Raw genomic sequence first — 26709 nt, forward strand, 5'->3', positions numbered from 1 at the left:
ATCACATGTGAACATAGTGGAGAAAAATTGCATTTATAATCGATAAAAAAAATGATCAGGACCATGATTTTTCAAAGATATTTCTTCAAGCATCACTTCCACTTAAAAAATAACAAATTAGTACTTATTTCTACTTACTACGACACTACCAAGCCTTTGATGGGCACCTGATGACTCCACCAAGCCCACTCTTTCATCTAATTCCCAATTTCTTCCCCACACAGACATTTGAGGACAGAGGGGGCTTGATAGGAGTCGATCAAAATTTGGAAGAGAAATAGCAAAGCAAAAGCAGCGGAGTCACTTATTTGAATGAACACCTGTTTGAGAAATCGAATCCTTATCGATATATCTAATTCAATAATGTGGGAAAGTTTCACATTTTTTGGGAACTCGTGGAAACAGACAGATTCAATATTCAAATGATCCACCATATCAATAATTCATAGAAGTAAACCCATTTCCACCAACCAATTAACACAAATTGTTTCTTATTTAAATCTCGACCGATCACGATCATTATTTATTGCTGATCCTAATTACTGGTTGTAGTCAAATTTTCACACCCAATAAGTTCTTACGATCGTAAAATTAATGATAAAGACTACACCTTGGAATCTCAACGGAAATAACATGACTCCAAATATCCGATGGGTGGCGAGGGAGCAATTACTTCGTATCCGCTAATTGCATGGCCCCATTTTTGCAAACATTTGCGAGATCCGCAGGGGCTGGGAGCGATTAATATTTTTTTTTATATGTTATACTTGATAGATAATGAGCAATCAATGATCAATAATTTTCGGAGAATATATCAATATGAATTGATCGAACCATTTCGCTTGTTCCCTTAAAGAAATTCTTGTATTCAAGAATTGTGAACGAAGAAAATTCATTATTGGGATATTTTCACCCCTTGGCATGGGTATCTGACCCGAAACTGATCGGTCGAGGCCCATTCATGTGTGTGTGTATTAATATATATATATATATATATCTTTATATTATTATAACAATCAAGGAGCAGCCAAGAGCTAACTAATGGAGCTTGTTGTTTCATTGTTTCTCCTCTTCTTTCTTCTTCCTCTATGCTTCAGCTTCTCTCATGGTTCTCATGTGCCCCTTCTTCATCTTCTTCTCCAACGCCCTTGAAGCAGCCGACTTCGACCCATATATATAAACTGGGTTTCTCTAGCGTCGCCGTGGTATGTCTGTTCAGTTTGTCCATCCCACGGGGCGGCTGCCAGGACTCCGTCACTGCAAACTGCAAAGCATATGGACTCTCAGCATATCCTCAAGGCCTTTTTCGCTCTTCTGATCCAAAGGGGCGTATATTAAGGCCTCCTTCAAGCCGAGATGGCAGGCAGCAGCACCAACAGCGATCCAGCGTCCTATGAGTTACAGAGCTGTAAATATACGTCAAACGAGCAGCAAAATTAATCAGAATGTTGTGTTCTTACAGGAATAAAGCTCGAAAAGAGCAGTAAGAAAAGAACAACTACGTTGTCACGACCTCTAGAGAACGAGGATCTTTACTGTGTTGCATTGATCTTTTTTTGCCGATATATCGATGTGATTAGAACAGGTCACTTTGATTAAAAAAAAAAAAAAGAATTAAGTTCATGTTTGATGTTTGTGGTTGTGGCTTCACCATTTCATGCGTTAGTTAAGATTGGTAGCAGTCCAAATTACCTTAAGAGATTTAGAAAAACAATAGATCAAGTATTACCGATCGATTCGTGCCCTTGGATATCGAACGAATCTGCATGCGAACGTATTGTTTGTGCCAGTTGGTTCCGATCGGCTGCTGTTACTTCTCTTAAATCGGGAAACCACACGTTATTCCTGGAGTAGTTCAATCGCTTAAATTTTAATTTGATGTGATGTGAGGCCGCATTTTGTTGATAAGGAGGAATGATTCGTGGGCGTTCTCTTTCCCCCGTGAAATGGAGACCACAAGATTAGATTTTGCGTTACAGCGGACATTGCCACCACGCCATGTTCTATGTTTCTGTTTCTTACTCGTGTTGTTTCTTTTAATTTGGCAGTAAACATCAAAGAAAAATAAAATATACGTGTTTACATCTATTTTTCACACTTCGAAGAATTATGAATTTGAGGCTTGATTTGGATCAAAATCGAGTTGAGACCCAATGTATCGACGTCGGGTGATGGATTAATTGGATGTTTGAATTGGAAGTAGGCCGTAATTATCATTGTGCGGGTTGAATTGATTTGAGGTCCGAATAGTGAAAGGAATGTCAAGATTTATTGAAGGCCATGAAGTTAGCAATGTGAGCCCATGAGGGGCCCACACGCATGTATATGGATGTCCATTTCAAGTACAGAAGGCGGGGGAATTAATTGGGTCGTGGCAGACGCATATGCACGAAAATAAATGCATGTGCGCGGGTTAATGAGCTGAGGCGGGTGGAATTCTACTTTTCAATTGGCACCTGGATTAATTGGTGAGCAAGGGAAAAATATTTCAACTAGCTTTTATTTTAGGTAGTGAATAGACCGGATATATCTCCGATGTCTCTAGATTATTTGGTCTTGGAGATATTTATAGATAGTCAATTTTCTATTTGATTTTATCTAGATCTTGATATTCTAGGCGTATCCGATTACAAGAGATTTTCTAGAATTTCATATAACGCCTGTAAATACGTGAGTCGAATCTCATTGTAAGGGTCTAAGGGTCTCCGACCAATACATCAATCGTGTCATTTACTTATCATTTTCTTTCTCGCACGTTACTTTACCTATCCTTTATTTTTTTCACACTTTTACCTTCATCGCACCTTATTTTACCACACCTTTCAATTCCCGTTCCATCTATCCCTCAAACGATTCCCTGTGGATCGATAAATTCATCCTTGCAGCTTCCGGGTTTTTTTGGAAGAAGTATCTTCTTTCGGCACCACTTGCTGAAAATTATTGAAGGGTCGGGTTCACTTGCATCAAGTGGACTTCCTTCACTTTAAACTCGGCTTCTTGGGCTAAGTATTGGCTGAGATATTAAGCCGGCTCATGACTTGGACTCGTGATCATGCGTGGATTTTGGTGAAGAACTCTAAATGACTAAATTCTCGAGCCGTGAAATCACCTGAGACGCACTTTATCTTGAAGACCTAAACCCAGCCACCATTTAATCCCGCAAACTTCTAGGTCGTGGTACACGCTTTGAATCGATGGGACCGACTAGTGGCACGTCACATATATTGGAACTGCATCCTAACACACCTGCAATCACCAAACGCGTGACCGAATTTGTGTCTTGACGTTTTTGACATGAACAATATGGAGGAAGAGATCTTGGTGCAAGTTGACTTGGAAACAAGTAGTTTCGGATTCGATACTCAAGTAGTGGGATTTATGTATTCCTTTATCTCATTTTGTTTCCTATCATTGTATTAGACTAATGACCTCCTTTGTGATCGGTAAAAAAATAAGAAATAGGACATATGGACAAAAATATCATGATAACTAGAGGTTCATTAAGAATTAGACACTTAAAATTTAAGATAAGACCAAGAAACTTGACTAGGCGGTGCCCCTAACTACAAGACCGCTCAAAATTAATCATGGGGTGGTGGTCCTCGACTTAGCTAGAGGTCAACCTCAATATGAGACGATTTTCGTGGTTGTTTGGGGAGAGTTAGGTGAACTCGAAATATAGGTCTACTAGGTGAGATAGATCCCCTGGATGGCTAACCAAAGGCTCCCCCCAAAGGGGAATGTAACAAGAGATTGTCTTTTGTTTTTTTGGGTTACAATGGAGTCACATAAATCTAGTACAATGAAATAAAAATTCTAATAACTAATAAAGGGGTACAAGTAGTCCCACTGTGTATCGAACCTGAAACATCTTGGTTGCTAGGCAAGAGCTGCACCATTGCGCTACACCCTCCTTTTGATATGTTGTCATTTTTTTCCTTTTGGTAACCGAGGCGTCCAGATTTCGTCCTACAAATTCCTCCAGTTTCGGTAACCCCATGTGACTCGCAGTACGAAAAATGGGGCAATTGGCCTAGCAGGTTACCTCAAGGGATTTCGAACCTGGAATTGGTTAGTTCATTATACTCTTCTTTGCTATTTGACCAAACTCTTTGAGGTTAGAGGACATTGTAGTTGGTTGATAAAGCAATAAGCACCTGGGGATACCTAGATTTCCCATCATCCTGAAAGTTTGGGAGTGGAATTTAAAAGAATCAAAAGTTTAGGGGTGTGCAGGGATATTATTATTTTCGCGGTAAATGAAGAAATTAATCGATGCCAAAGCGACGTCGTTAGCAGGTCAATGCTGAGAATGAAGATTAATCGGTCAAACTCGAGAGCTCCTCTTCTGCAGGCTCGGACCTCTCTATGCACTCCCCCTTTACGCCACTAGCAGCCACCTCCGCCACCACCGCGACCTCGGCCTCCGCCGCCACCTCCACGAACGAGTCCCGTCGGAGCTATCACAGTGCAACCCTCTATCGCAAGCGGTTGCCTCTGCTCGGAGCTCGGCTTGACCCGCCATGGCTATGCAGTCTGGGATCGGCTTATCCAAGATTCTGATCCTCGCCGGAGCAGGTAGTTTTCCGTCGATTTTATCTCGGCATTCAAATTCTTCTCCTTTCGCCTATTTTGAGTTCACTGTCCGCCGTGGAACAGGATATACTGGCACGATCCTGCTCAACAATGGAAAGTTATCTGATTTACTTGGGGAGCTTCAGGTACCGTTGTCGATTTCTGCGATTGCTCTCGATTGTTTTGAGCACTTTCAAGAATCTTCGTTCGAGGATTTCACTGGGTTTCTGCTTGAATTGTTTGGGTTTGAGATCGGTATCGAATTTGGAATATGCTGCATGTGATTGGCAGTCTTTGCCTCGGCGATTTCAGTCAATTACTCCAGAACTTGGTGGAATTTGATTGACCATTGATCATCATAGAGTGAATTTGTCTCAGTGAAGAACGTTGTGGTGTTGATATCATGCTCTATTTTCATCAAGGCGAATCCTGTTGTTTCCGGTTCTAAAGTGGAATATTCTTTTGTTGCCAGCTATTTGTCAAGGGATTAGAAAAATCTGGAAATCAATCTGATGGTGATAATGATTATTCTGAGGCTATTGCGGCTCAGGTAATCGGAGAACCGCCTTCTACTCCTTTTCTGTAAATGCTCACAGAAGTAAGTAGCATCGACGGGTTAGAGACTAACGGTTTAGAGTTCCTCTTGTTCACTATCTTTAGGTACGTCGCCTAGCCATGGAAGTTCGGCAGCTAGCCTCATCGCAGCGTGTCACTGTTCTTAATGGAAATTCTGGCCAAATGGGTTTGTATCCCTCCAACTTATCCAAATAGTTTCAGAACAGCACCTTATTCTTGACACAGTTTATAAATATTTGATAAACAGATGAATGTAATCATTTTTCATGCTTTGGATCACTAGTTAAACATCTAATCAGAAATTTCTGATCTACTACGTCTTGTGTTATCCTATGTATTTCGTGCTTCGAAAATTTTTTGGTAGTGATTTTACTTTACTGTTGTTATTTTCACAGGTAATTTAACTAATATGGTAGTCCCAGCTGCCACCTTGGGAGCATTGGGTTATGGTTACATGTGGTGGAAGGTATCTTGCACTACAATGTATTCTTTTACTTTTTATTCTCTCTACTCCTGGCATGCCCATCTTTTGTGTGTGTGTCTGTGTGTTTTCATTGCTTCCTGTTTAAATGCTTGCATTTAAATAATTATTTTCCTGTAATTGGTTTGATTTGGAACTACGAACTTTGAATAATCCTAATTCATTGATTTTCTTGACTTTCTATTTCCTAGGGACTTTCGTTCTCGGATCTTATGTATGTAACAAAACGTAATATGGCAAATGCTGTCGCAAGCTTAACGCAGAATCTGGAATGCGTTACAGAAGCTTTGAATGTAAGTGTTGGAAGAAGGCATTCTTTGATGCAAAACTTTTGGTATGATTTTCAGCAGTGTATGCATAATATCTATCTTATCTTGTCCAGGCTACAAAGAGACATCTGACACAACGGATAGAGAAGTTGGATGGAAAAATGGATGATCAGATAGTGTTATCAAAAGAAATTAGGACTGATGTATAGTCTTTCCTTTATGAAATTCTTGTTCAGCACTCTTTTTGCTTTGTTAGTTTTAGATTTTTTGTATCAGTTGGGATTATTTATGCCTCTTTTAATCTTGTCAAAACAGGTTTGTGCAGTGAGAGCAGATCTTGATGGTCTTGGTCATGAGTTGGAAACGTTGCACCAAATGGTTTTTGGATTGGTAAGTTTTCGTTCACTACATTGGGTAGTTTGGTAGTTAATTACCAGATTCTGTTATGTCTGTGTTGCAAGATCCTCTATCTAGTTGCATTTTGGTCGGCTAGAGACAGCAAATTGGTTTATTTTTAGAATTACATATAATTAGCTGGCCAAGGTTAGACAAAAATGCTTGATTCAGATGTTATATCTGTATTATTCTTTCACTTGCCTTTCCTTGTTTTATTAATAGAAAGACTTAGCTTCAGATAATATTGAAATTTCGTGAACTTCCTTGTTGTAGGATGGGAGATTGGGATCTTTGGAGTATAAGCAGGTAAAATTCTGTTGTTCTAATCTCTAAAGGATGCAAATAGTGTCTGACTGCCTAACTTTTTCAATATCTAATCCACTTACGTACTATTCTGTTGACAGGATTGGGCGAATGAGGGCGTGCGATACCTTTGTTATGTCGCGAATGGACAGAGGGTGGAAATGCCCAAGATTCTGCAGGTCGGACTTGGATTTTACGTGACTTATTATAATTTTGATTTGTCTCTTACAAAATCTTACAGTCGATGAATATCCCCTTATTCAACTCTTGAAATATTTAGATATTACTACCGTTTTGTACTGCTTTTTCACTGCCTGTATCCGTGCCACTGGTCATCTAGCATCATTCAAGGTTTTATCACACGTTAGGTATGTTATACTGATTTGTTTTAAAAAAAAAAAAAGACAAACCCGCATGTGTTCTTAACAGGATCTGTGCTATGTCTACAAAGTCCTTTACTCAACTGAAAAAATTGTGATGACAAATACATTTCCTGCTATATTGTGTCTCATATTATCTGCTATTGCTCATTACCGGTGTTGACATATTCTTTCAGGAACAACTCACAGTTTCTGGTGCACCTCGTGCCACCCTCCCATACCCAGATGCTAAGGTTTCTCCTTAGAAGCTTTCCTTTCTACTCATTTTCTTCCCTCTCTTTATATGTATGAGATGGGAAGAAGTCCAGGGAAAACGAAATTATTAAGAAACAGCTTGCCTTTTCTGCTGATATTTAGTGGGAATTGCACGTCTGTCCACCTAGTTCAAGTACAACTTCAACCATCCACCTATTATTGTTACCTATTCCCTTTTTACATTCATTGGTCAACAAACTTCAAGGTTATAAAGGATGCTGACATTTCTTGAATTTTGTTTGAAGTGAGATTCTTTTTGTTTTGCTTTCAGGGTCTTAAGGACATTTCAGATGCTGTATCTGCCAGTATCAGCCTCCCAGCTTCAGATATTAAGGGACAAGACCGTGATGATAAGTTAAACGGGAAGCAACGGTTATATATCAGGTTAGAACTAAATTTTGCTTCTTTTAGATCTCCTCACGGGAAAGTCTTCGCTTGTGTTCATTAAAATGTTGAGAGTTGGGAAATTGTTTTGCAGTACCTTGTTTACTTGGTCAACTCGGAATTGATATTTTCTTCCCTCGGTTTTATCTGCAGGGCCCCTCCTTCGATCAAGTGCTGATTTGAGCTTTGATCCATCATCAAGCCGTCTTTTGCTGCACTATTACGGTGTATAAAGATCGTATCCACGATAATCAGTCGTGGGATATTCGTTAGTTTCGGCGTACGAGCCATGCCTGAAATATGACAGTGAGTACCCGTAAATACGTCTCAGCTATTTTACGCACAGTGAAGCACTTATATTGTGCCTAAACCATGCAAATCTGTATGGGGTTTTTGTTACTTTTTAGTTGCCTTCCCTTTCTGATGAAAAATGGGATAGTCCAGTAATAATGCATTCTGCAAACAAACTGGGATTTTCTTGGTTCTTCTTCACAATACTATGTCCTTATGGTGCTTGTCAGCTCCGAATCGTAACATAGCCACGGCTTATTGTCAAAGCCGAAATGCCCTAGCTGAGCATTTTATTGCCCATCATCCATCTCTCCTTGTTTTAGAGGTTTATAAGTCCGGCAAAAGATTGGATCATTGAGGTTTTCTATGCTCTGGAGGAGCTCTGAAGAACTTGCATTGCATTACCAAAAATATGTCACAAAGTAACAGAAGAATCAAAAAGAAAAAAAAAACAAAAAAACAAAAAAAGAACAAGAAATAATAGCAATAGAACATAGATTTTTGCGCTCTGCTAATTTACGATCGATAATTTTTCTCCCTTACGGTCTGCCGTCTGAGATGATGTACAGATTCAGGTCGATGAGTCGAAGAGAGTGAAAGAAAAGAAAGTACGTATATGTATACTGCATGTATATGTAACAGCTGAAATGTCTGTAAAGTTTGATGTCGATCTCTCTCCATCCATCCGTCTGTCGGGAAGAAAATATGCACCGGCCAGCGCTTAGCAGGGCTGGCCAACCTTGCAGCCGAGGGCTCCGGCGAAGCGGGTGAGGCGGGTGACATAAGTGCCGGGCTTAGCAGAGATCACATCAGCAGTGTGGAAGGGGAGCACGGCCCTCGGATTCCCCGAGCTCACAAAGAAGGCCCCATTCATCATGAGATCATTCTCCGACTTCCACAGCCAGTTCTTCCATTCTGACTCCGGTGCATATTCCCTCTTTGTAACCTGATGAAGAAACCGAGACGCAACCCGGATAAGGGTGATATTGCATAAAAATGATATGGAGGACCGTAACAAAAAAGCAGCGATTGCGTCCATGATCAGAATGGCAAGTGGCTGCATTGATCTCGGCCAGTTGAATTCTCTATGAAGAGTTTTTCGTTAATGCAGTTTTATCATGGCAGATGTTAGGATCAGCCTACCACTACGGAGTTGCGGTCGTGAGATAGATTTACCTCTGTAGCATTCTTTTTCGGGTCTAAGACGGGAGGAGCGATGAACCGGTTGCCTTGGCTAATGATGGTGGGGTGCCCGCTGCCGCCGATGGCATACATTTGCCAGTGCGTGTAGTCGTTGTTGACCACGTGAACGAATCCCAAACGGCACCTCGGCATCCTCTGCATGAGTCCCTGCCCGAAGTGGTTGAACGCGAGGGTGATCTGCATCTTGTTATCGCCAATAAACTTGTCGCTGGCTCCGAACAGCATGACCTGCAATGCCAATGTTTAGTTTCATCTGATTAGTCAGATTGGTTGTGGTATGGGGACCAGAACTTAGTTTAGAAAGAGAAACGCCCGGATGCGTCAATCCTCCTATGGTCAAGTGGAGTTACCTCATTGTGGTTGGTGAAATGGCAGTTGGAGATGGTAATGGCGGTCGATCCCTCGACCGCATCAATGAGCCCGTCATAGGCCCTGGACATGGACACGTGGTCGATCCAGATGTTGCTGGACCCGAAAATGGAGATGCCGTCACCATCACTCTTCGTCCTCAGACCAACATGATCCTCGGCATCCATGATCATCCCGCCTTTTCCTTGATAAATGTTGTTGATGCGAATGCCATGGATGATAACGTTCCTTATGAACTGTAACATTAGTCCTGCGCCGCCCGTGATTAGGACATTAGCTCCCCTTCCATCGATAGTCTTGTCGCTTGTCATGATGAGCTCCTCGCTGAGCCTTATGGTCATGCTACGGGCGAAAATGATCCAGAGCGGCCCGTTCCGGGTGACTGCATGCCGCAGCGTCCCTGGTTTAGGGTTGGCCATGTCATTGTCTGAGGGATCAGTTATGACGTAGAATCTCCCGAATTTTCCGCCCCGGGTTCTCCGGCCAAAACCAAGCGCGCAATCCGCCAGTCTTTTCCGGTTTCGCTCCCAGTTTGGGTCGCACCTCCAGCATCTGTCAATAGGATTGGTGGCCATGCATGGTCCGTTGTACTTCTTCAATTCCCTCCTTGAGCTGTTGCTGCCACTTAAAGCCCTATCCATGCGAAAAAAGAGGGTTAGAGAAAAATACGTAAGATCATTGATCATATCGATCGGAAAATTTACTCATCGGGATCGTATCTAAAGAAGCGTCTATACTTGACCGGGGGGGTCGATCACCATTTCCTTGATTAACATTTACTACCAGGGGTCTTTGATTATAAACTGAAGATGTAGGAGTTCGCCTGGTATCATACGACCGGTACATGTTGCAACTATAGCTAAGACGGATACGAGATCATGTTCCTTTTAGTAAACAACGAACATGAGTCGATTGGGAGAAGAGGCTCACAGGTGAACATGTTGGTTCAGGTGGTTAGTGACCTCCGAGGGGTTAGGGTGGTATGCTTCGAGAGTGGCATTCTCGGCCTGCTCGGCCCGCTTCTGCCAGTACTCATCGAACTCTGCTATGTGAGCACTGAAGCCCGGGACGATCACCGCGAAAGTCACGAATAGTAAGAAGCTGAGGGCGGAATTGCTACCCCTAGATGCCATCGTAGGTTTTAGAACCTGCCCTGAGCCGATAAACTGCGCGGAGACCGAAGGGCTACCTGGTTCTCTTGCCTATTAGCGGAAGAGGAACCCTCTTTATTGAATTTGTAATTTAGTTATATACAAAACAAAATCGTAGCCTAAAAATAGTTCATTTTAATTTCGGGTATATAAAAATAGTAAATTTATTTACTGCTGAATTTCCGTTGAGGCTGGAAAAACGGGGTACCATTTTTTGATAGGCCAACCCATTTTATGGTGGAGTCCCTAACTTACATAACTGCCAAAACGTGTTTCCAACGGAACGCTACCCTCCTTACTTATCAAAAGGTTTTAAGCTAACGTTCATGTAACCACGTTGGTTACATGACAGTCGCCCTAAGACTGACACGTGGATTCCGTTAAAGGCCACAGGGGAGAGAGAGTAAATGGAGAGTGTCTCCGTCTTCCAACCATTAATTCACATCTTTCTTTTTTTTTTTATTACAAGAAAGGTTATGAATTAGTACAATGAAATAAAAATGTTACATCAATTCTCTCTTTTTTTTTAATTAAAAGCTTTTAATAGAGCTCTTCGACTACTTGATTCTCGGTAACGAATAAGAGAAATTTTGTGAAGGGACCCTTTGACAGTGGCGACTCACGCATTTGAAATAGTAGCATATAGTGATGGAGGTGAGGGAAAAAAGAATTTGTCCCACACATGCCCCAAGGAAAAAAATGGAGGGGCTTATGCGTGGCAAATGTCCAATAATCAATTGGTTTAAGCTTTTGACTTGCGAATGGGTCCGAATCCGTATAAGTCTAGTCCAACATATCGGCAAACGATTCGCTATAATTGGAGAAACGTTCGTTGCACCCCTCGCATGATTGATCCTCCTCCTCCTTATTCTTATTTCCCTTCTCAACTGCATTTTGATGCTTCCTTCGAAGAGGGTCAAGTACATTCATTCATTTATTCCGCTACTTCCTGAGGCATCATCATCACCATATTCAGTTGGAGTATCATCACCGTGAATAATATCACCAGAACCTGTTGCAGAACCCACACTTTTAATCTGTCCTCACGTATTTTCTTTCTTCATTTGGAGGAGGCTGGTGGCGACTCGCACAACACCACAAAAATGTATTACCTTCTTGGCTCCATATCTTTTCTAGAAGCGTTTCTGATCCTTTCGAACTCCAAATCCTTTAGTGATATGTTAGAGATGGATGACTTAATCGTGAAATCGGGTTGCAAACTTTCTTGAATCGGGGAGAGAGAGCTTTCTGTGCTTCGTTTAGACGAGGGAAGAAGGAGAATTTAATGCATGGGCTCGGTTCGACGTGAAGAGGAGAATTTTTGCATGGAGGAGGGAATCTTTGTCTTCTCTCTCTCTCTCTCTCTCTCTCTCTCTCTCTCTCTCTCTCTCTCTCTCTCTCTCTCTCTCTCCCTTGGCTTTAACGGAATCCATGCGTCAGTCTTAGGGCGACCGTCATGTAGCCACGCTGGCTACGTGACAAGTAGCTAAAAAATGTTCGAAACTTAGGTAATCTTTTAGGTGCCTTTTCGTATATTTACAACATTTTTTTTTTGTTACTGTCTTGTATAGTATTAGAAGTTCGAATGCCGAGGATAAGGATGTTTACGTTGCGCCAGTAGTACTTTTTCTTTGGTTAGAACGACGAGATGAGGATGTTTACATTGCGCCAGTAATACTTTTCTCCGGTTATTCAAGACTATATCATAGTGATATGCTATTGTTATGGCATGATGCCCTTGATGTTATGGTTTAATTCGACAGCAGTTTGTTGAAGGCAAACCACTGGCATTGATGCACAAAACCATGTCATACATTTTTCTTCAGTCGTGAATTCAGCATATGAGTATTTGTCGTCCGGAAGTACAAATCGGAGCTATAAGAGAATTGATCTTCGATTTATACAAATGAAATTTAAACTATAAATAAATAAATACATCGTTTTTGCATATTATGTATTGTTCTCGACAACTATTGTTACAATTTCCCCAGAAGCTAAACGAGACAATGCTGGTGAAGAAAAACACCAATCTCGGAGTCTTGTCTTTCCAATGCGGGGCTGAAAAAATCAATGATGATGCATGCATTTCATTGCCTAGACCCAGGTGGAGCGGCTCCCGGTTTCTGTGTCCGGAGCACACTCTCCAGCTCGGGAAGGCATCGAATCGATATCTGAGAAAGTTTTGAGAGTTTTGACGAGGAAAAAATCTTCCTCGGGCCTATATATATATATATATATACACATACTCGGGTGGGGAGGAGAACATTACTCGGTTATCTTTAGGAAGCTTCCCAGACCTTGTAATCTCTTCCTTCGAGGGCCTGAGACCACCTCTGAGGCCCACTCGGGGGTTCATAGTGTCCCGGGCCAATCTTCATAGCAACCTTATCATCGATCACAGCGGCATACACGTCCCTCTCAGCCTTTGCTATTTTGACCTGTGGATGTGACGAAACATTGAATGATCAGTAAAATGCTTGAATGCTGTTTCTCAGTTGAGACATCAAAGAAGACATTTTAATTATGGTCTGCAAACTGCAAAGAGAGTAGTTTTGAAAATCAACTGCTATGGAAAAATTATATCTTTGGAGAAAAGGCAAGAATTGTATATTAACTTCATACAAATATTAGCTTCGTACTTACAATGCTCCGGCAGTGAATTTTGTTACGGTTTCTGAGAGAGATGAGGGATGCAATTTCAGATTGGTAGTGAGAGAAAACATGGTCGTAGAAAACAGCTGGTGTTCCTGGGTGTGTCAAAATGTAGGCGTAACCTTGCATTTCTTTTCCACCGGGAAATCTCCAATGACCCTACAAGATTACAAGACGAAAGGAGATTAATAATCCAGTCTGGACTTTCCTAGGAATCAGAATGAAACTATATCGAGGACAACTCGACCGAGGAATGAACATTGTATCGATAGACTATGGAAATTTCAGACCTGGGTAGAACCAGTGTCGTGGTTCTCTATGAAAGTAATAGCACGAGATGGCCACCAGCCAACCACCCCAGGAGGTTTCCCTTTCTCATCCGATAATCGCCAATATTCACATCGCTCCAGTGCCTGCAAGATATATTGTTAGTAAAGATCTCTAACAACAGGAAATACATCATTAGAGAGAAATCCTGAGATAGAAGAGTAAACACAAATAATGTCCCAGCAAAAGTAATTTTAAATTGGAGTGCACAAGAGTGTGCATCCAATTCGTGAATTTTGGCAAAACATTTTGTTTAATTCATCCATGGCAAGAATTCCTTGAGGTCATTTAGCTGTATATTTTATATATTAACCAAAGTCCAATAACTTTCTCTTTGCTTCTAATCACTCCTCCTAAAGATTTTTCATCAGAACATCTGACCATTGTAATACACAAGACAGCGAATCTATAATACTAATCAGAGAAAAAAGCGTGACAATTCTGAAGATCCATAATCGTAATAGAATTCTAAATCTAAACTTCTCAACACCTTCTATTTATAATCTGCCATTGAAGGTTTCAGGAATATTAAAATCATACAAATAACAGCAGCAAACAAATAAGATGAATAAAACTAATTAATCGTGGACAAGTCATCTACTAGATGGTGTGTCAACGAAGCGATGAACCCCAGTTGATTAAAATGTACCGAAGAACTTATCGAAAAAAATATATATATACCAAACTAGTAAGAAAATCGACAGAACATAATTTATTTGAGAGCTTAAAACGTAGCTTAGGACATAGATTATATAACATTAGCGCTTACAGCATGAAGGATCCCTTTTGTTGTGACATCAAATGCACCAGCTGTCCCATTGGTAGCATTTATCCAGTCAACTATTCTCTGCCTGTGAGCATCTTGATTGTGATCCATATCACCATATGTGTAACTTAATGAATCCCAGAACTCGCCCACAGTAAAATAAGGCTCACTTGCTTCCAAGTAGTCCTTGACATATCCACCCCAAAATCCTCTCACAAAATCAAGCCTCCACCCATCATATCCAATCTCTTTCCTGCAGATAAACATTACCAGAAGAAACACAATCTCATACTTTCAGGTGATAAGCCTACCTTGGGGCTCCCTCTTTGAACAAACTGAGAATAAAAGCGAAAAAAGAAAAAGCTCATGCCATTTTAATGCTCAGAAAACCCACAAAAGAAAATAAATATTAAAAAAAATAGATGTGGAACAAAAATGGCCTGCCAGTTATTAACTTGTAAATTACTTTGCAATAACGCAGTTTTTGGCAGGCATTTTTATGAAGACTAAAAAAGGGAAAGGAAGAAAGGAAAGGAAAAAATATATATTTGGAAACAACAGCATACATCTCATTATGACCCAAACAATTAGGAGGGTTACTACTTCGGCTATACCTCAACCAGCACATCCATTCTTTCAAATCTTTCCGCACAAAATCCTGTGAATGGTCAATGTTTGGAGCAGCATGAAAATTATCTCCGCTGCTCTTGTTGCCCCTACCCTGCAAAGATAGAAGAATGTCGTGTGCAGATAATGTTTCAAAAGCCCAACATAATAGTGAAGAAAGTAACTAGTCCAGGACTCCCTACAACGGAACTAGCACAGTTTTCAACTGAACTATTCTATAGTGGCAATATGAAGTTCAGTCCAATTGAAAGACTAGAGATAGAGCTTCATTTGGGCATCAAAGAGAACCAATTACCTGAAAATGTGGATCGTCAGCAACCACTGCACGATCATCCCAACTTAAACGGCCACCAAATATATTCCACACTCCGTTTTGATTTTTATAGTGCGCACACCGGTGATTTAAGACAGCATCTCCTAAAACTTTGATATCAACCTCATGAAAGTTCTTCACAAGGTCCCTGAGTTCATCAATAGTTCCATATCTGGTAAAGTACGACAGCAAAGTTCATAAGTCAATTATAAATCTACACAGCCCTCACTTTGGATACAGATTATATGCCATGAAAAGGAACTACACAGCAGTAAAAATGTAATGCTAGAATTATAAGGATATACATCATGACCTATAGGGAGAAACTACTGCGTTGAGCATGCATGTCAGAAAAATGTACATGTAGATGAGAACGCAAACAACCAGTTCCAACTATTTACATGCCAACACCTAGCACTTAAATGAACTTTCAGTGATTTCTCGGCATTGAGGAAATATATGCAACTTGAGGGAATGATTTGCAAGCACCTGCTGCATGACAGCATTCTGGGTGACATCTTTCTAAATTACCCAAAAAAATGATATCGCACAAAGTTCATAAGGACTTTTATAGCACCTTGAGTTCAAATTGTACAAGTCCTTTGGCATGTATCCTTCAGGTGACACAGATTCTGTTGGAGGCGGTAACCAAATGATAGTAAAACCAAGAGATGATAATTGTTTGGCCTTTTCTTTGAGTTCCATGTACCATCTTCCAGATTTATGAGATTCCCAGTTAAAGCCCTGGCACAATATCTCATATCCCGAGCCTGTGGCAGAGGATACCTTTAAAGGAGGTTTCGTTGCCTCTTCTAGCAAAACAGCTTCCTCTGAGAAGGTTGGCGTTGAACTCCTGAAAATACTATAGGCTTCTGCAGCCAACTTTTCGATTTCTTGGAGAATACTTTCTTGTACTTTTTTGGTCTTTGTCTTGCCAGTCTTTACAGAAGAAATATCACTTACCAAGTTTCTTATCTCATTGATAATTCCATCAGTAAATGCAGAACCAGAGACATCTTCATTTTCTTGTTCACCTTTGCCAGACACATGTGTAGCTTCAGAATCCTTGTTGGACTGAACCGAGCTGGACGACTTTGAAAGGGGAACAAAAAAGTCATTCCCCATGTACTTTAGCCATATATTCTCCTTTATCCGGAGAACAAAGAGAAATCCCGCAAGGTCTTCGTCTAAGGTAAATAATTCCGAGCATCCACTTGAGCCCTCCTTTTGCTGCATCAAGGTGTAATTTAGCTCCAAAAACAAGAACCTTTTAACAATTCTTTAAAGCTCAAGATTAAAAACTTCAAAGTTGAGTTTTTTAGCAAGATCCTCAGAAAATCAACTCTTATATTCTTGAGAATATCAAAGGTACCTTTAGTAAAGTCCTTAATGCCTTGTTCTTAAATAGAATTGTTTCCGGTGGATGTGGGGCAGCAGGAATCTCCCAGTTTTTAGCATCATCTCTGCAAACTCCCCAGTGAACAACGACATCTCCAGGGAGATCAGTTTCGAGATATATGATATTCTTAGCTGTCTCACGACACTTCCTAACAGAAACACCCACAGAGTTATGAAGAGGAAGTTGTTTGACTAGTGGCAGCTCGTCATAAAATCCTTCAAGAGAACTATCCTCTTGTTTGGGGTCGCTAGATGCACTGATGCTATCTTGGGCTTTAGATTGTGATGCTTCCCCTTTAAGGAGAATGTTAGAAAGCTGTCCAAAAGCCCCTGGAATACAAGAAAAGCATTTGTAATTTCGCACTCAGTTGAAATTTGTATTTGATTAACAAGGCGGAGAGCAGCATGACTGGAAGCTCACTATCTAGAACCTATTAGGAACTTGTTCCAACTCATTTAGGGCGGTCAAAAAAGAAAAGGATAATGCTTCTGTTTCCATTTGGTCATAGGAAACTAGAGGTTCTACAAAGTGAGCGCTTCAGAGTTCAGGATGTCAACTTGAAGTCCGTTTGATATGGAAATTTTAGAACAATCAGCAATATTAAGCAATATTTCTTCCTCAGAAATGGCTTTGAGTTACTCACCTATCAACAAAATTGCAACCAAAATGCTAAGCTAAAGAAGATCGAAGGAGAATCCAAGCCAAATAGCTTCCAAGGAGGATCATATTGCAATTATTAACAAAAATCTGGAAATTCAGAAGATAAAGTACTCCAACCTGGCCATAGTCCAAAGCCCCTCTTTGCTCCAACAACATTGCCATCATCGTGCAGGTAATCCACAAGAGGAACTTTGAAATCTCTTCCTCTATGCTGATACCATGCTCCCGTTTCTTCATCCTGTGGAGCCAAAATTGTGCAAGTGGGAAAAGTTGTTCAAGAAATACACATAAACCGTTTAAGATTAATGCTGAGAATTTAGTTAGGGCTAATAAAGAGATCGCAACCTTCACTACAAAATTTATTGCTGCAACTGCACTATCAGACTTGACATTGATCTTCACTTCATAAAGATCGATCCCTTCTCCGGTAGATGATGCTTTTTTTAAAGGCGTCTCGATTGCATAATCCTTGAAAGATTTAACGGAAAATTACTTCACCTTTTGGTTTAATGCAAATGCTAAAAGGCAGTCGCGTGCTTGAGGAAAATGCAAACCTTGATGGGCACAGAACCCGGAGGCCTCATACCAGTAGGAGGCTGATCCCATTCGCTGCAATATTTGAAAGTTCATAAGTAAACTGGATCATAAAGATAGTCTTACTACTAGATGCAGCAAAGAATGCAGTGTTTCGCATCTCGTTATGATCATAAATAGCAGGCGAAAATAAGCTTCAGCTCCACAAAACTTTTCATTTGGAAATTCTTTGAAGACTGAAGAAACGTGTTTGACCGGAATGAATTTTTACCATCCAGTAATACTTGCCTGCCAACATCATCGACATAAGAAACTCCCCAGTGAAGGATCCATTTCCCAGGAATAGTGCAACCAACCGTGAGCTGCCAATTCTGCTCATTCTTCCCCTTATCCAATTTCACAAATATCTTACCCTCAACCTGAACTCCAAATGATCAAAAATGAAGCTTTTGCTTACTTAACGTTCAAACAGTCGACAAACAATAGATGGATAGACAGAGATGTTGATATATCATCGTTGATTTCCATGAGTAAAACGAGAACACATGCACAAACTCATGATGTCCACATAAAGGCCAGGCACTGACTAGATGCGAGAAACGACTTCCTCGCTGCAATTAAAGCACAAACAAGCCGTGGAAGGTATCATTCTAGCAGCACTCTCTCTCTCTCTTTATAATATATATATATATATATAGAGACTATATATATATATATACTATGATGATCTTCCATATTATATATACTACGTGAAACGAGAATCTCGAACAGAGCTGCTTAGTCAATATAGAAATTCCGCGTCATGCAAATCCTAATCGAAGGAAAACAGAACTCGATTAATCTCAGCTTGCAACTTCGCTTCCGGGAGCAGAAGCAAGCAGTTGATCAAGCAATCGAAAGCAAAGGAGGGAGAGGGCGAGAGAGAGAGAGAGAGAGAGAGAGTTCAAACCGTATCAGTCCACTCGAGAGGGAAAGTCTCCCTGAAGACGACGTCGGTGGTATCGAAGGTCTCGACGACGGCAGCAGCTCTGACGACAGCGAGAGCTCTCCGAGGAGACTTGAAGCTGCAGAGTCTCCCGCCATCACAGCGCGATTTGGGACGGCAGCTCAAGGGAGCGGGCCCGAACGCGCTCGATTTGAAACGGAAGCGGCGGATCTCCCGCTGATGGTGGTGGATTAACGGCTCTATGCTGACGGTCGACATGGATGGCTGTCGATCAGAGAAGTATCAGCACCAGAGGAGGAGGAGGAGGAGGAAGAGAAGAGGAAGAAGGAAAGGAAGTCCATTTGTTTTGGGAAAATTTCTGGAAAGATATTTATAGGAGGTGGTGGTGTGATGTGATTGATGAATAGATTGCGATCACACTCCTAAGCATTTTATTTTTATTTTTCGCTTTTGCCTTTTCGCGGCAGATAGATTTATGTCCTCTTTCCAATGCACTTTCTTCGGTTTTTTCCTTTTACGGGGCCAAGTCCCGGCTTACCGTGAATCAGACGAAGCGCCCCCCGATTCCAAGTCGAGCAAGTGCATCATCGATCTTACGAAACCAACTTTTTCCATTTTTCTCATGTCTCATAGTACTGCATCATTTTCGATTTCACCTCTGAATCAATCATGTCATTTTCGCAAATTTTACATCAATTTCATCGATCGTTACATTAATTGCGTCCCTCTATTAGTCAACCGATAGTCTTTAATGGGGATACATGATATGGGAGGCCACCCGCAGGAAACTCCTAGCGGTGCTCCCTTTGTTCCGTCTCATTAAAAAAAAAAAAGTATTGGACGACCTGTTTGATAATAAAAATGTTTGATCTATTAACAGAGTTATTACCATAAGGATCGGAATGATGTTTACGAGAAGTTAGGGATGAAATTGATGTGGAAATGGATCAAATTGACGTAAAGAGGGATCGATTTGATGAATGACTATTCAAATTTATGTATAGAGGAATCAAATAGGTGTAAAATTTGTGAAAGAAATTGATACAGCTCGTTCTTGTTAGGAATGAAACCATTAATTTGCTCTCTTTTTTTATGTATATTTAATTTGGCCTTTTTTACTTGATTCATATTTGTTTGGTTGAAAATTTCTAACTTGTAATATCTATATTTTTTTTAATGTGAACTCAGGTATTCGAAAGTCAAATTGGACATCGACTAATCAAGTCGAGTTTAGTCGGCCCACTAAAGGATAAAACTTTTCCAGCATTGAATTTTTGCATTCACAAATACTTGAACTCAATATTTTACTTAAGCGAAACAAGTGTCCTTGAAATTAGTTACTATTTATATTTTTTAATTTAGAAGAAAATATCACGCCAAAAAGAAAACTTACCAAAAAGAGAAATAGAAAAAGAAAATATCGAGCTAACTTTTTTCGGACGGAAAAATTAACGTCCATAAAGAATGAAAAAAAAATCTATTATTTGAAAAGAACGGAGATCATGGTGATCTTGATTATCGTCCTCGGATATGGGAGTCATATCATATATATATTAGCAAAAAGGAAAAAAAAATAAAATAAAAAAGAAGGTCATGTGCGACCCCTCGATTCTTGCTAAAATCCATGCATTTTGCCTTGGGCGGTGGATGATCGGCGCATCCTTTAATTATATCTTTGCGTACGTCAAAAGGGTCAGACTCCTTTTTGTATCCTACCAATAAAATGGTAGCATGCAAAATACAACAACAAAATCGAAGATGAAAAGGGGAAAATTTCACATTCTGTTTAGTTTATGACTTATATTTTTAAAATTTTAACTATAATTTTAACTCTATTCACTATACAATAAAAATTAATAATATAATTATTACTTTTTTTCATTTCTTTTATTTTTTAACCATTCAATTTAATTTTTAATAATAAATTATCTCAATTATTCATTACTTTTTCGCACTTTTTCTCATAATTTAACAACACAATCATTACAAATTAATTAAAATCAAAACACAATTCTACTTAACTCTAAAATTAAACACACCTTCAGTATTTGAATTCCCAAGTCTAAGTTCGTAATCCTCGTTCGAAGTTCGTTTATGATGCAGGAAGAGATTAGCTCCAAGGTAAAAATACATACTTTGTGATCACTTCATTTAGCCATAAAAGTTTAATTTATTGGGCGTACTTGAAAAAGATTACGATCTATTTTGATAAAGGGGTTCCGTCAATGAAGAGTACCCGACTTAGTAAGAATATTCCACGGAGGAAGTTATAGAATATTTGAAAAAAAAACAAATCATTGATGCTTCATTTTTATCGTTTTGTCGCAAATAAACATGTAACTTGTTTCATTCGTTTTATCTTGAATTAGTCGGGATTTCAGCATCTTTACTAGGGGCATCAGGTCAAATTTTAGAATTAAATAATGCAGTAATAATCCTTTATTTAAATTTTATTTTCCCTATAAGCAAACAACCGAAAAAAAGAGAGTTAAATTTGTGTTTTTGAATTCTAAACTCTCGCTCAAAGATTTGTCAACAGCAAGGATTGATCTGGCCGATGTTAACGGCTCGAATCTGATGATGAGAAACCAGCAACGGATTTAAGAATTTTATCAAGGGAGACGAAATTGAAAGGAATTTTTAAGAAAAGCGAAATAGGATAATTTCATTAAAATTTTTTGATAAACTCAAGATATTCTGATAGTAATTTCGTAATTTTTCTGGAGTTCAAGGAGGGCAACTGCCCCCGCACAGCCTAAATCCATCCTTGTGAAGAACCATGTCATCAGACAAATATGGATTTGTCGAGTATGGAATTAGGAGCTTGAAGGAAAGGCAAAATCACATGTACCATCCGACAGTTGATCTTGCGGACACATTGCAGCTTGGACCAATTTGGGCCACTCTCCATATGTATGGGCTTGTGCCCCCTCTAGTGTTTGAGGGCATCGTATCATATGATATCATATCATCCAAGCCTAATTTGGATTTTCCGTCACCGCCACGATGAAGGTCTGGTCTTGTAACATCGAGCATATGGGACAGGTACTCGCCTAGGCTCGCAAGGTCGATATTTGACTTCTTAAGCTAGCTAGCCAGTATCCCGCAACTCAGTTTCTACACCAAAAAAAGAAAAGGTTACAACGTCATTTTAAGTTTGATGAAATCCTTCAAATATTAAATTAGGGGAAATTGGTAAGCTCATTGCTATTTCGGTTATTAAATGGCTGAAAATCCCACCAATTTGAATTCAAAACCTCTTGCTTTTACATCGGGAACTTATGCTACTGCACCAAGATCATTTCCTTCTTCACTAATGTGATTGCTTTGTAATTTTCATTGGATTAAATTAATTGAGGTTTTCTAAATTTAGACCCTTGAAGTTTAGGAAAGGATAATTCAATATATATCATATTAAATCAAATATCAAATATAATAACAAATCTCATATATATAAATGAACCGTCGTCTAAAAAATGTGCAACATTTACCTTTCCAAGGAAGGAAAAAGAAAATTCGCCTAAACATTGTGCTAAATATTATGATCATTGTGTGGTCAAAATTTATTACTTTTTCCATTTCTCCAATATACTTTTTAAATCACCCAGGGCCATGGAAGCTGTTGTGAAGGAGAAAATAATGGATACGGAAAGTTCCACCAATGATATTAACATAATTTTTTGGTTTCGATATCTATTTTTAAATGTTCATTTCGTTATCAAATAAACATTGAAAATTAAATTCCGATTAAGCAAACAACAGCAAAGATAATTTAATTCCGATTCTACATAAAACCAAATAAACATTGAAAACTAGTCATCTCACTTCCAGTTCCACCTGATTTTGGTTCCATTTTCATTTCCGATTTCGAACACGAATCAAACGCACCCTAAATTAAAGAAAGCAAATTATGAAAAGGAAAAAGAAAAAGAATATATATATATATATATATATATATATTTCCAGTGCCTTGCTAAGAGAGGCACGTCATCGAGACGACAGAAACGTGTGCGAATATGCTCGATATCTGTCCCTATTCCCCCAGGCCACAGCAAAACCCCCATCGACGGCCACCATCGCGAGCATCCGTACTCTCGCAGATCCAACGGTCCGCATTGCACCTCGCCGTAAATCCCACCCTATTTCTTAATTAGGGTTCGCTCTTCTCCGATTGATTCTCTGCTTCACATTTCTTGCGCGAGAATCTGCTCTCCCCAACAACCCTCTCCTCCTCCCTCCTCCCTCCTCCCTCCCTCTCTCTCTCTCTCAATACGCCATTTCCCACTCCACTTGCTCGGGACAACAATGGTGAAGGGACCCGGACTCTACTCCGACATCGGCAAGAAGGCCAGAGGTCAGTCGGTCTCTCTCCTCTCCGCTGGCTGTCGACGAGCTTGATGTACTGTTTGAGCTCGTGTTCGTTCAGTGATTCAGCTCGTTTTTTGACTGACTGGCTGCTTTGTTTTCCGTTCGCAGATCTTCTGTACAAAGATTACCAGAGCGACCACAAGTTCACCTTCACTACCTACACTTCCACTGGAGTCGTAAGTGTTCTTGTTACATCTGGTTCCGAGACCCTGCCAGAATCTATTAGGCTTTGATTATTATCGCCTTTGAGGTTTTATCGTTTTTTATTTCCTGGATTATCATTTGAATCCCTCTTCGGCGGCTCAGATCGGTTCGGCTTGAGCTGAGATTTGTGGCATTCTGTTCTTGAGCTGCCATTTCTTGTTCGGCCTGTTTTCTTGCCTGTGCTCGAAGCAGACGAAGTTTTCGATAGTTAAGCAGTTGCCGCAAGAGCTGTTTGCTTTGTCTGTTTAGGTTGTGCATTGATGATTAGTAGCTTAGCTTTGGTGCTTAGGCGGCAGCATTGATGGCTTGATGATTGCCGCTAATCATTTAGTTCAGATTCGTCGTGTGTGTTGTCGTGTAGTTACCGGTTAACAAATGGCACGTCCTCTGTTTGGAAATATTAGGCACTCACTTCGACCGGAATCAAGAAGGGCGACCTATTTTTGGCGGATGTTAGCACTCAGCTGAAGAACAAGAACATCACGACTGATGTGAAAGTGGACACCAACTCCAATGTAAGCAAAATTGTATGATGGACATAATCGTCTGTGTTTATGTTTCATTGCTCTGTGAGATGGAACTCCAGTTAGCTAGAGTTATTTGTGCGTCGTTGCAAGCAAAGTGTTGTTCAGTGACGATAGAGAGGGATGCATGGTCGAGCATAAACTTAGATCCTTGGCACTCTTCTCTTGTCGATATCACACTTGATAAGGCTACTGATGCAGAACTAGTCATTTGATCTATTTCTTGTAAGGAGTAGTGGCTTTCTTAGGGATCCATCGGTACAACTCTTTTGTGCTCTCCAATCTAGTGCTATGCTTCCATCTTTTCTTCTTTGAACCTTTGAATGATAAGACAGTAGTTTGTACTATCTTAACATCTTGGCACTTTTACTTGTTTGTCTTGGAAGGTCTGTTTTTTCAAACTTCTATGATGGTATGACACATGATTCTTGATTCTATGAAATGCAGCTCTTTACAACCATTACTGTTGATGAACCAGCTCCTGGTCTCAAAACTATTTTTAGCTTCATTGTTCCTGATCAGAGATCTGGTAAGGTGAGATGTCTTCTTACTTACCCATCCTCAGCTTCATGTTTTTAGCTCTTGTGCAACCCTCGTATTGGACCTGCCCAGCATACTCAATCTCCTCTTTTATGGCAATGCAATTTGTTAAACAGGTGGAACTGCAGTACCAGCATGAGTATGCTGGAATTAGCACTAGCATTGGTTTGACTGCAAATCCAATTGTCAACTTTTCTGGTGTGGTTGGGAACAACACTCTTGCCCTCGGAACTGATCTTTCTTTTGACACTGCCTCTGGGAACTTCACCAAATGCAATACTGGATTGAGTTTCACCAATGCTGATCTTATTGCTGCCTTGACATTGTGAGTGCTTCATTCCTCTTATGACTACTACTCGATCTTGTCCTCTCCAGAACATATATTAAGTATTTCATTCCTTGAAAGATTGCATTATATTCAAAGATTGCTTTTCTTTGATTGGGTGGCTCAAATGGTGTCGTATCCGAATTACCAGGGAAAACTTAACCAGAAGTGCCTTTAAAATGATTTAAGCAAACTAAGCTCTTCTTCTGGAAGGAATAGTCTGCTTGTTTTGAGATATTGATTTTTTTTTGTAGGAATGATAAAGGTGACACCCTCAATGCTTCCTACTATCACATTGTAAGCCCCTTAACCAGCACAGCTGTTGGAGCGGAGCTATCCCACAGCTTCTCCAGCCAGGAGAACACATTGACAATTGGCACTCAGCACGCACTCGACCCACTGACTGTGGTGAAGGCTCGCGTGAACAACTATGGAAGGGCAAGTGCTCTTATCCAGCACGAGTGGCGCCCGAAGTCACTCTTCACCATATCAGGGGAAGTGGACACCAGGGCGATTGAGAAGAGTGCCAAGATTGGACTGGCCTTGGCTTTGAAGCCCTAGAGCTCGACAATCGATAGCAATTACTCAGTTCATGAGGTCAGAAGGTAAGTCTCTTTTGAGTTAGGTGGAGAGGAATAAGGTAAGGTTAGAATGAGACGGTCCCTGTCTTTTCTCGATTGACTGTTGGCCTGCTTTTGTGATGCTACTTCCACATATGATTCCTTGGGGATGTAAAAAATAATTCATAGCTGGTGGCACAAATCTGTCATCATTTTGGGTTCCCCCCCCCTTTCCGGTTCTTCAACATCCTTTGGGGTAGCGGTTGAACTTGTGTTTGGTAACATTGAATTCGGAGTCTTGTGCCATTTGCATTTCAAAACGAGCAGTTCTTATATCCCTATTTCATGATTATTATTTTTTTGGGGCTTGCTGGGGCCTTAGTCCCTTTGCAAGGATTTTGTCAGTTTTATGAAAGGGTCATGAGCATCCATATACTGGTGAGAGGGTTACGGTTCTTGAATTTTGGGGCATTCCAAGCAACTATATCGATATTTGGCCAGGCTGATAAGGATAAACGGGTTATCGTGAGCACGATATCTACTGCCTCTTGCAGCTCCTATCTTTGCAAAGTACTGCATCTTGCAGCTGTTCACCCTCCTAGGACATGCCACCCGGACTCGACAGATAGTCAGAAGTCTTCTGCTTCCTCACCCCTTTGGACCAAGGTTTTTAGAATCGCGATTCTACCTAGAATCGGTCGAGGGTCGTAAAATCGTGAATCGTAGAATCGTAACGTGAATCGTAAGATTCTACCTGTAATTAAAAAATAGCATATATATATGTATTATACTTTCCTGAACAAAAAATAAATAAATCAATCCTTGATTCCTTAAATTCAAAAAAATACCAAAAACCAAAAGTTGTTCTCTATCTCAATAAGTACTTCCAATGCAGCAAGTCCTGGTTCAATTCTTTTTCCCTTTACTCCACCCAATTACTAGTGTTGGTTGCTGAGACGTTCTATGATTTTATCAGGATTATAGGCTATTGGCAACAATGTCGGAAATCAAGAATCGGTCTTGCATACTTAGTTTATCATCTACTGGGCATTTGTTCTACGCATTTCATCCGCAGATAAAGCTAGACAAGCATCATATGACTTGCTAAAGTCCTAAAATCATATAGCATTTTGTTCATCAATAAGAATGAGTCGACATGACCAACCAATTGCACAGACGAAGATAACTGCAAAGCAAATCCACTCTACCGGCAGAACCCAACTCCACCCCATTTAAGAATGAGCAGTTAATCAAAGTGCCATCACCTATAGCGGAACTCGATCGAATCAAAGTGTCAACTTTCACGCTCAATCGCAAATTGCATCACAAAA

At 40.2% G+C, this 26709-nt stretch overlaps 4 protein-coding genes across 5 annotated transcripts; 2 read left to right on the plus strand and 2 right to left on the minus strand.

The window, feature by feature from the left end:
- Positions 1-4301: 4301 nt before the first annotated feature.
- LOC116212451 lies at positions 4302-8153 on the plus strand. The gene is made up of 13 exons (XM_031547074.1): positions 4302-4578; positions 4660-4721; positions 5048-5125; positions 5236-5317; positions 5547-5617; positions 5824-5925; positions 6015-6104; positions 6217-6291; positions 6571-6603; positions 6702-6779; positions 7157-7213; positions 7507-7619; positions 7773-8153. The coding sequence occupies exons 1-13, from the start codon at positions 4524-4526 to the stop codon at positions 7795-7797; spliced, it is 921 nt and encodes a 306-aa protein (XP_031402934.1). The 5' UTR covers positions 4302-4523; the 3' UTR covers positions 7798-8153.
- A 272-nt stretch (positions 8154-8425) lies between these two features.
- Positions 8426-10791, minus strand: LOC116212450 (probable pectate lyase P59). Its single transcript, XM_031547073.1, has 4 exons — positions 10413-10791; positions 9464-10115; positions 9087-9341; positions 8426-8856 (listed from the first exon to the last, which is right to left on the minus strand). Exons 1-4 carry the CDS (start codon positions 10613-10615, stop codon positions 8632-8634), a joined length of 1335 nt encoding a protein of 444 aa, XP_031402933.1. The 5' UTR covers positions 10616-10791; the 3' UTR covers positions 8426-8631.
- Positions 10792-12509: 1718 nt separating this feature from the next.
- LOC116212449 (alpha-amylase 3, chloroplastic) lies at positions 12510-19208 on the minus strand. 2 transcript variants are annotated; one of them, XM_031547072.1, is made up of 13 exons: positions 18861-19208; positions 18200-18330; positions 17932-17986; positions 17723-17845; positions 17495-17615; positions 16691-17046; positions 15896-16548; positions 15301-15490; positions 14993-15099; positions 14382-14631; positions 13576-13698; positions 13277-13444; positions 12510-13071 (listed from the first exon to the last, which is right to left on the minus strand). In XM_031547072.1, exons 1-13 carry the CDS (start codon positions 19113-19115, stop codon positions 12913-12915), a joined length of 2691 nt encoding a protein of 896 aa, XP_031402932.1. In that variant the 5' UTR covers positions 19116-19208; the 3' UTR covers positions 12510-12912. The 2 variants fall into 2 exon arrangements, with proteins under 2 accessions (XP_031402932.1, XP_031402931.1); XM_031547071.1 differs by having other exon boundaries at positions 17489-17615.
- A 3813-nt stretch (positions 19209-23021) lies between these two features.
- On the plus strand, positions 23022-25782 carry LOC116210402 (mitochondrial outer membrane protein porin of 36 kDa). The gene is made up of 6 exons (XM_031544270.1): positions 23022-23211; positions 23334-23401; positions 23834-23944; positions 24401-24487; positions 24610-24818; positions 25073-25782. The coding sequence occupies exons 1-6, from the start codon at positions 23163-23165 to the stop codon at positions 25377-25379; spliced, it is 831 nt and encodes a 276-aa protein (XP_031400130.1). The 5' UTR covers positions 23022-23162; the 3' UTR covers positions 25380-25782.
- The last annotated feature ends 927 nt before the right edge of the window (positions 25783-26709 follow it).

Source organism: Punica granatum, chromosome 6 (assembly GCF_007655135.1).
Source record: "Punica granatum isolate Tunisia-2019 chromosome 6, ASM765513v2, whole genome shotgun sequence".
NCBI classification, from domain to species: domain Eukaryota; kingdom Viridiplantae; phylum Streptophyta; class Magnoliopsida; order Myrtales; family Lythraceae; genus Punica; species Punica granatum.

What these genes read in the sequence shown, in the direction of transcription:
- LOC116212451 (XM_031547074.1), top strand. Translation starts at nt 4,524, where the DNA reads ATGGCTATGCAGTCTGGGATCGGCTTATCCAAGATTCTGATCCTCGCC. An exon ending in CAAAAGAAATTAGGACTGAT is followed by an intron (nt 6,105 to 6,216) that starts GTATAGTCTTTC and finishes TTGTCAAAACAG; the next exon opens with GTTTGTGCAGTGAGAGCAGA. An exon ending in ACCAAATGGTTTTTGGATTG is followed by an intron (nt 6,292 to 6,570) that starts GTAAGTTTTCGT and finishes TCCTTGTTGTAG; the next exon opens with GATGGGAGATTGGGATCTTT.
- LOC116212450 (XM_031547073.1), bottom strand. Translation starts at nt 10,615, where the DNA reads ATGGCATCTAGGGGTAGCAATTCCGCCCTCAGCTTCTTACTATTCGTG. An exon ending in ATTTCACCAACCACAATGAG is followed by an intron (nt 9,342 to 9,463) that starts GTAACTCCACTT and finishes TTGGCATTGCAG; the next exon opens with GTCATGCTGTTCGGAGCCAG. An exon ending in CGAAAAAGAATGCTACAGAG is followed by an intron (nt 8,857 to 9,086) that starts GTAAATCTATCT and finishes TTTCTTCATCAG; the next exon opens with GTTACAAAGAGGGAATATGC.
- LOC116212449 (XM_031547071.1), bottom strand. Translation starts at nt 19,115, where the DNA reads ATGTCGACCGTCAGCATAGAGCCGTTAATCCACCACCATCAGCGGGAG. An exon ending in CATTAAGGACTTTACTAAAG is followed by an intron (nt 16,549 to 16,690) that starts GTACCTTTGATA and finishes ACCTTGATGCAG; the next exon opens with CAAAAGGAGGGCTCAAGTGG. An exon ending in CTGACGATCCACATTTTCAG is followed by an intron (nt 15,100 to 15,300) that starts GTAATTGGTTCT and finishes CTATCTTTGCAG; the next exon opens with GGTAGGGGCAACAAGAGCAG.
- LOC116210402 (XM_031544270.1), top strand. Translation starts at nt 23,163, where the DNA reads ATGGTGAAGGGACCCGGACTCTACTCCGACATCGGCAAGAAGGCCAGA. An exon ending in AAGTGGACACCAACTCCAAT is followed by an intron (nt 23,945 to 24,400) that starts GTAAGCAAAATT and finishes TATGAAATGCAG; the next exon opens with CTCTTTACAACCATTACTGT. An exon ending in CTTATTGCTGCCTTGACATT is followed by an intron (nt 24,819 to 25,072) that starts GTGAGTGCTTCA and finishes TTTTTTTTGTAG; the next exon opens with GAATGATAAAGGTGACACCC.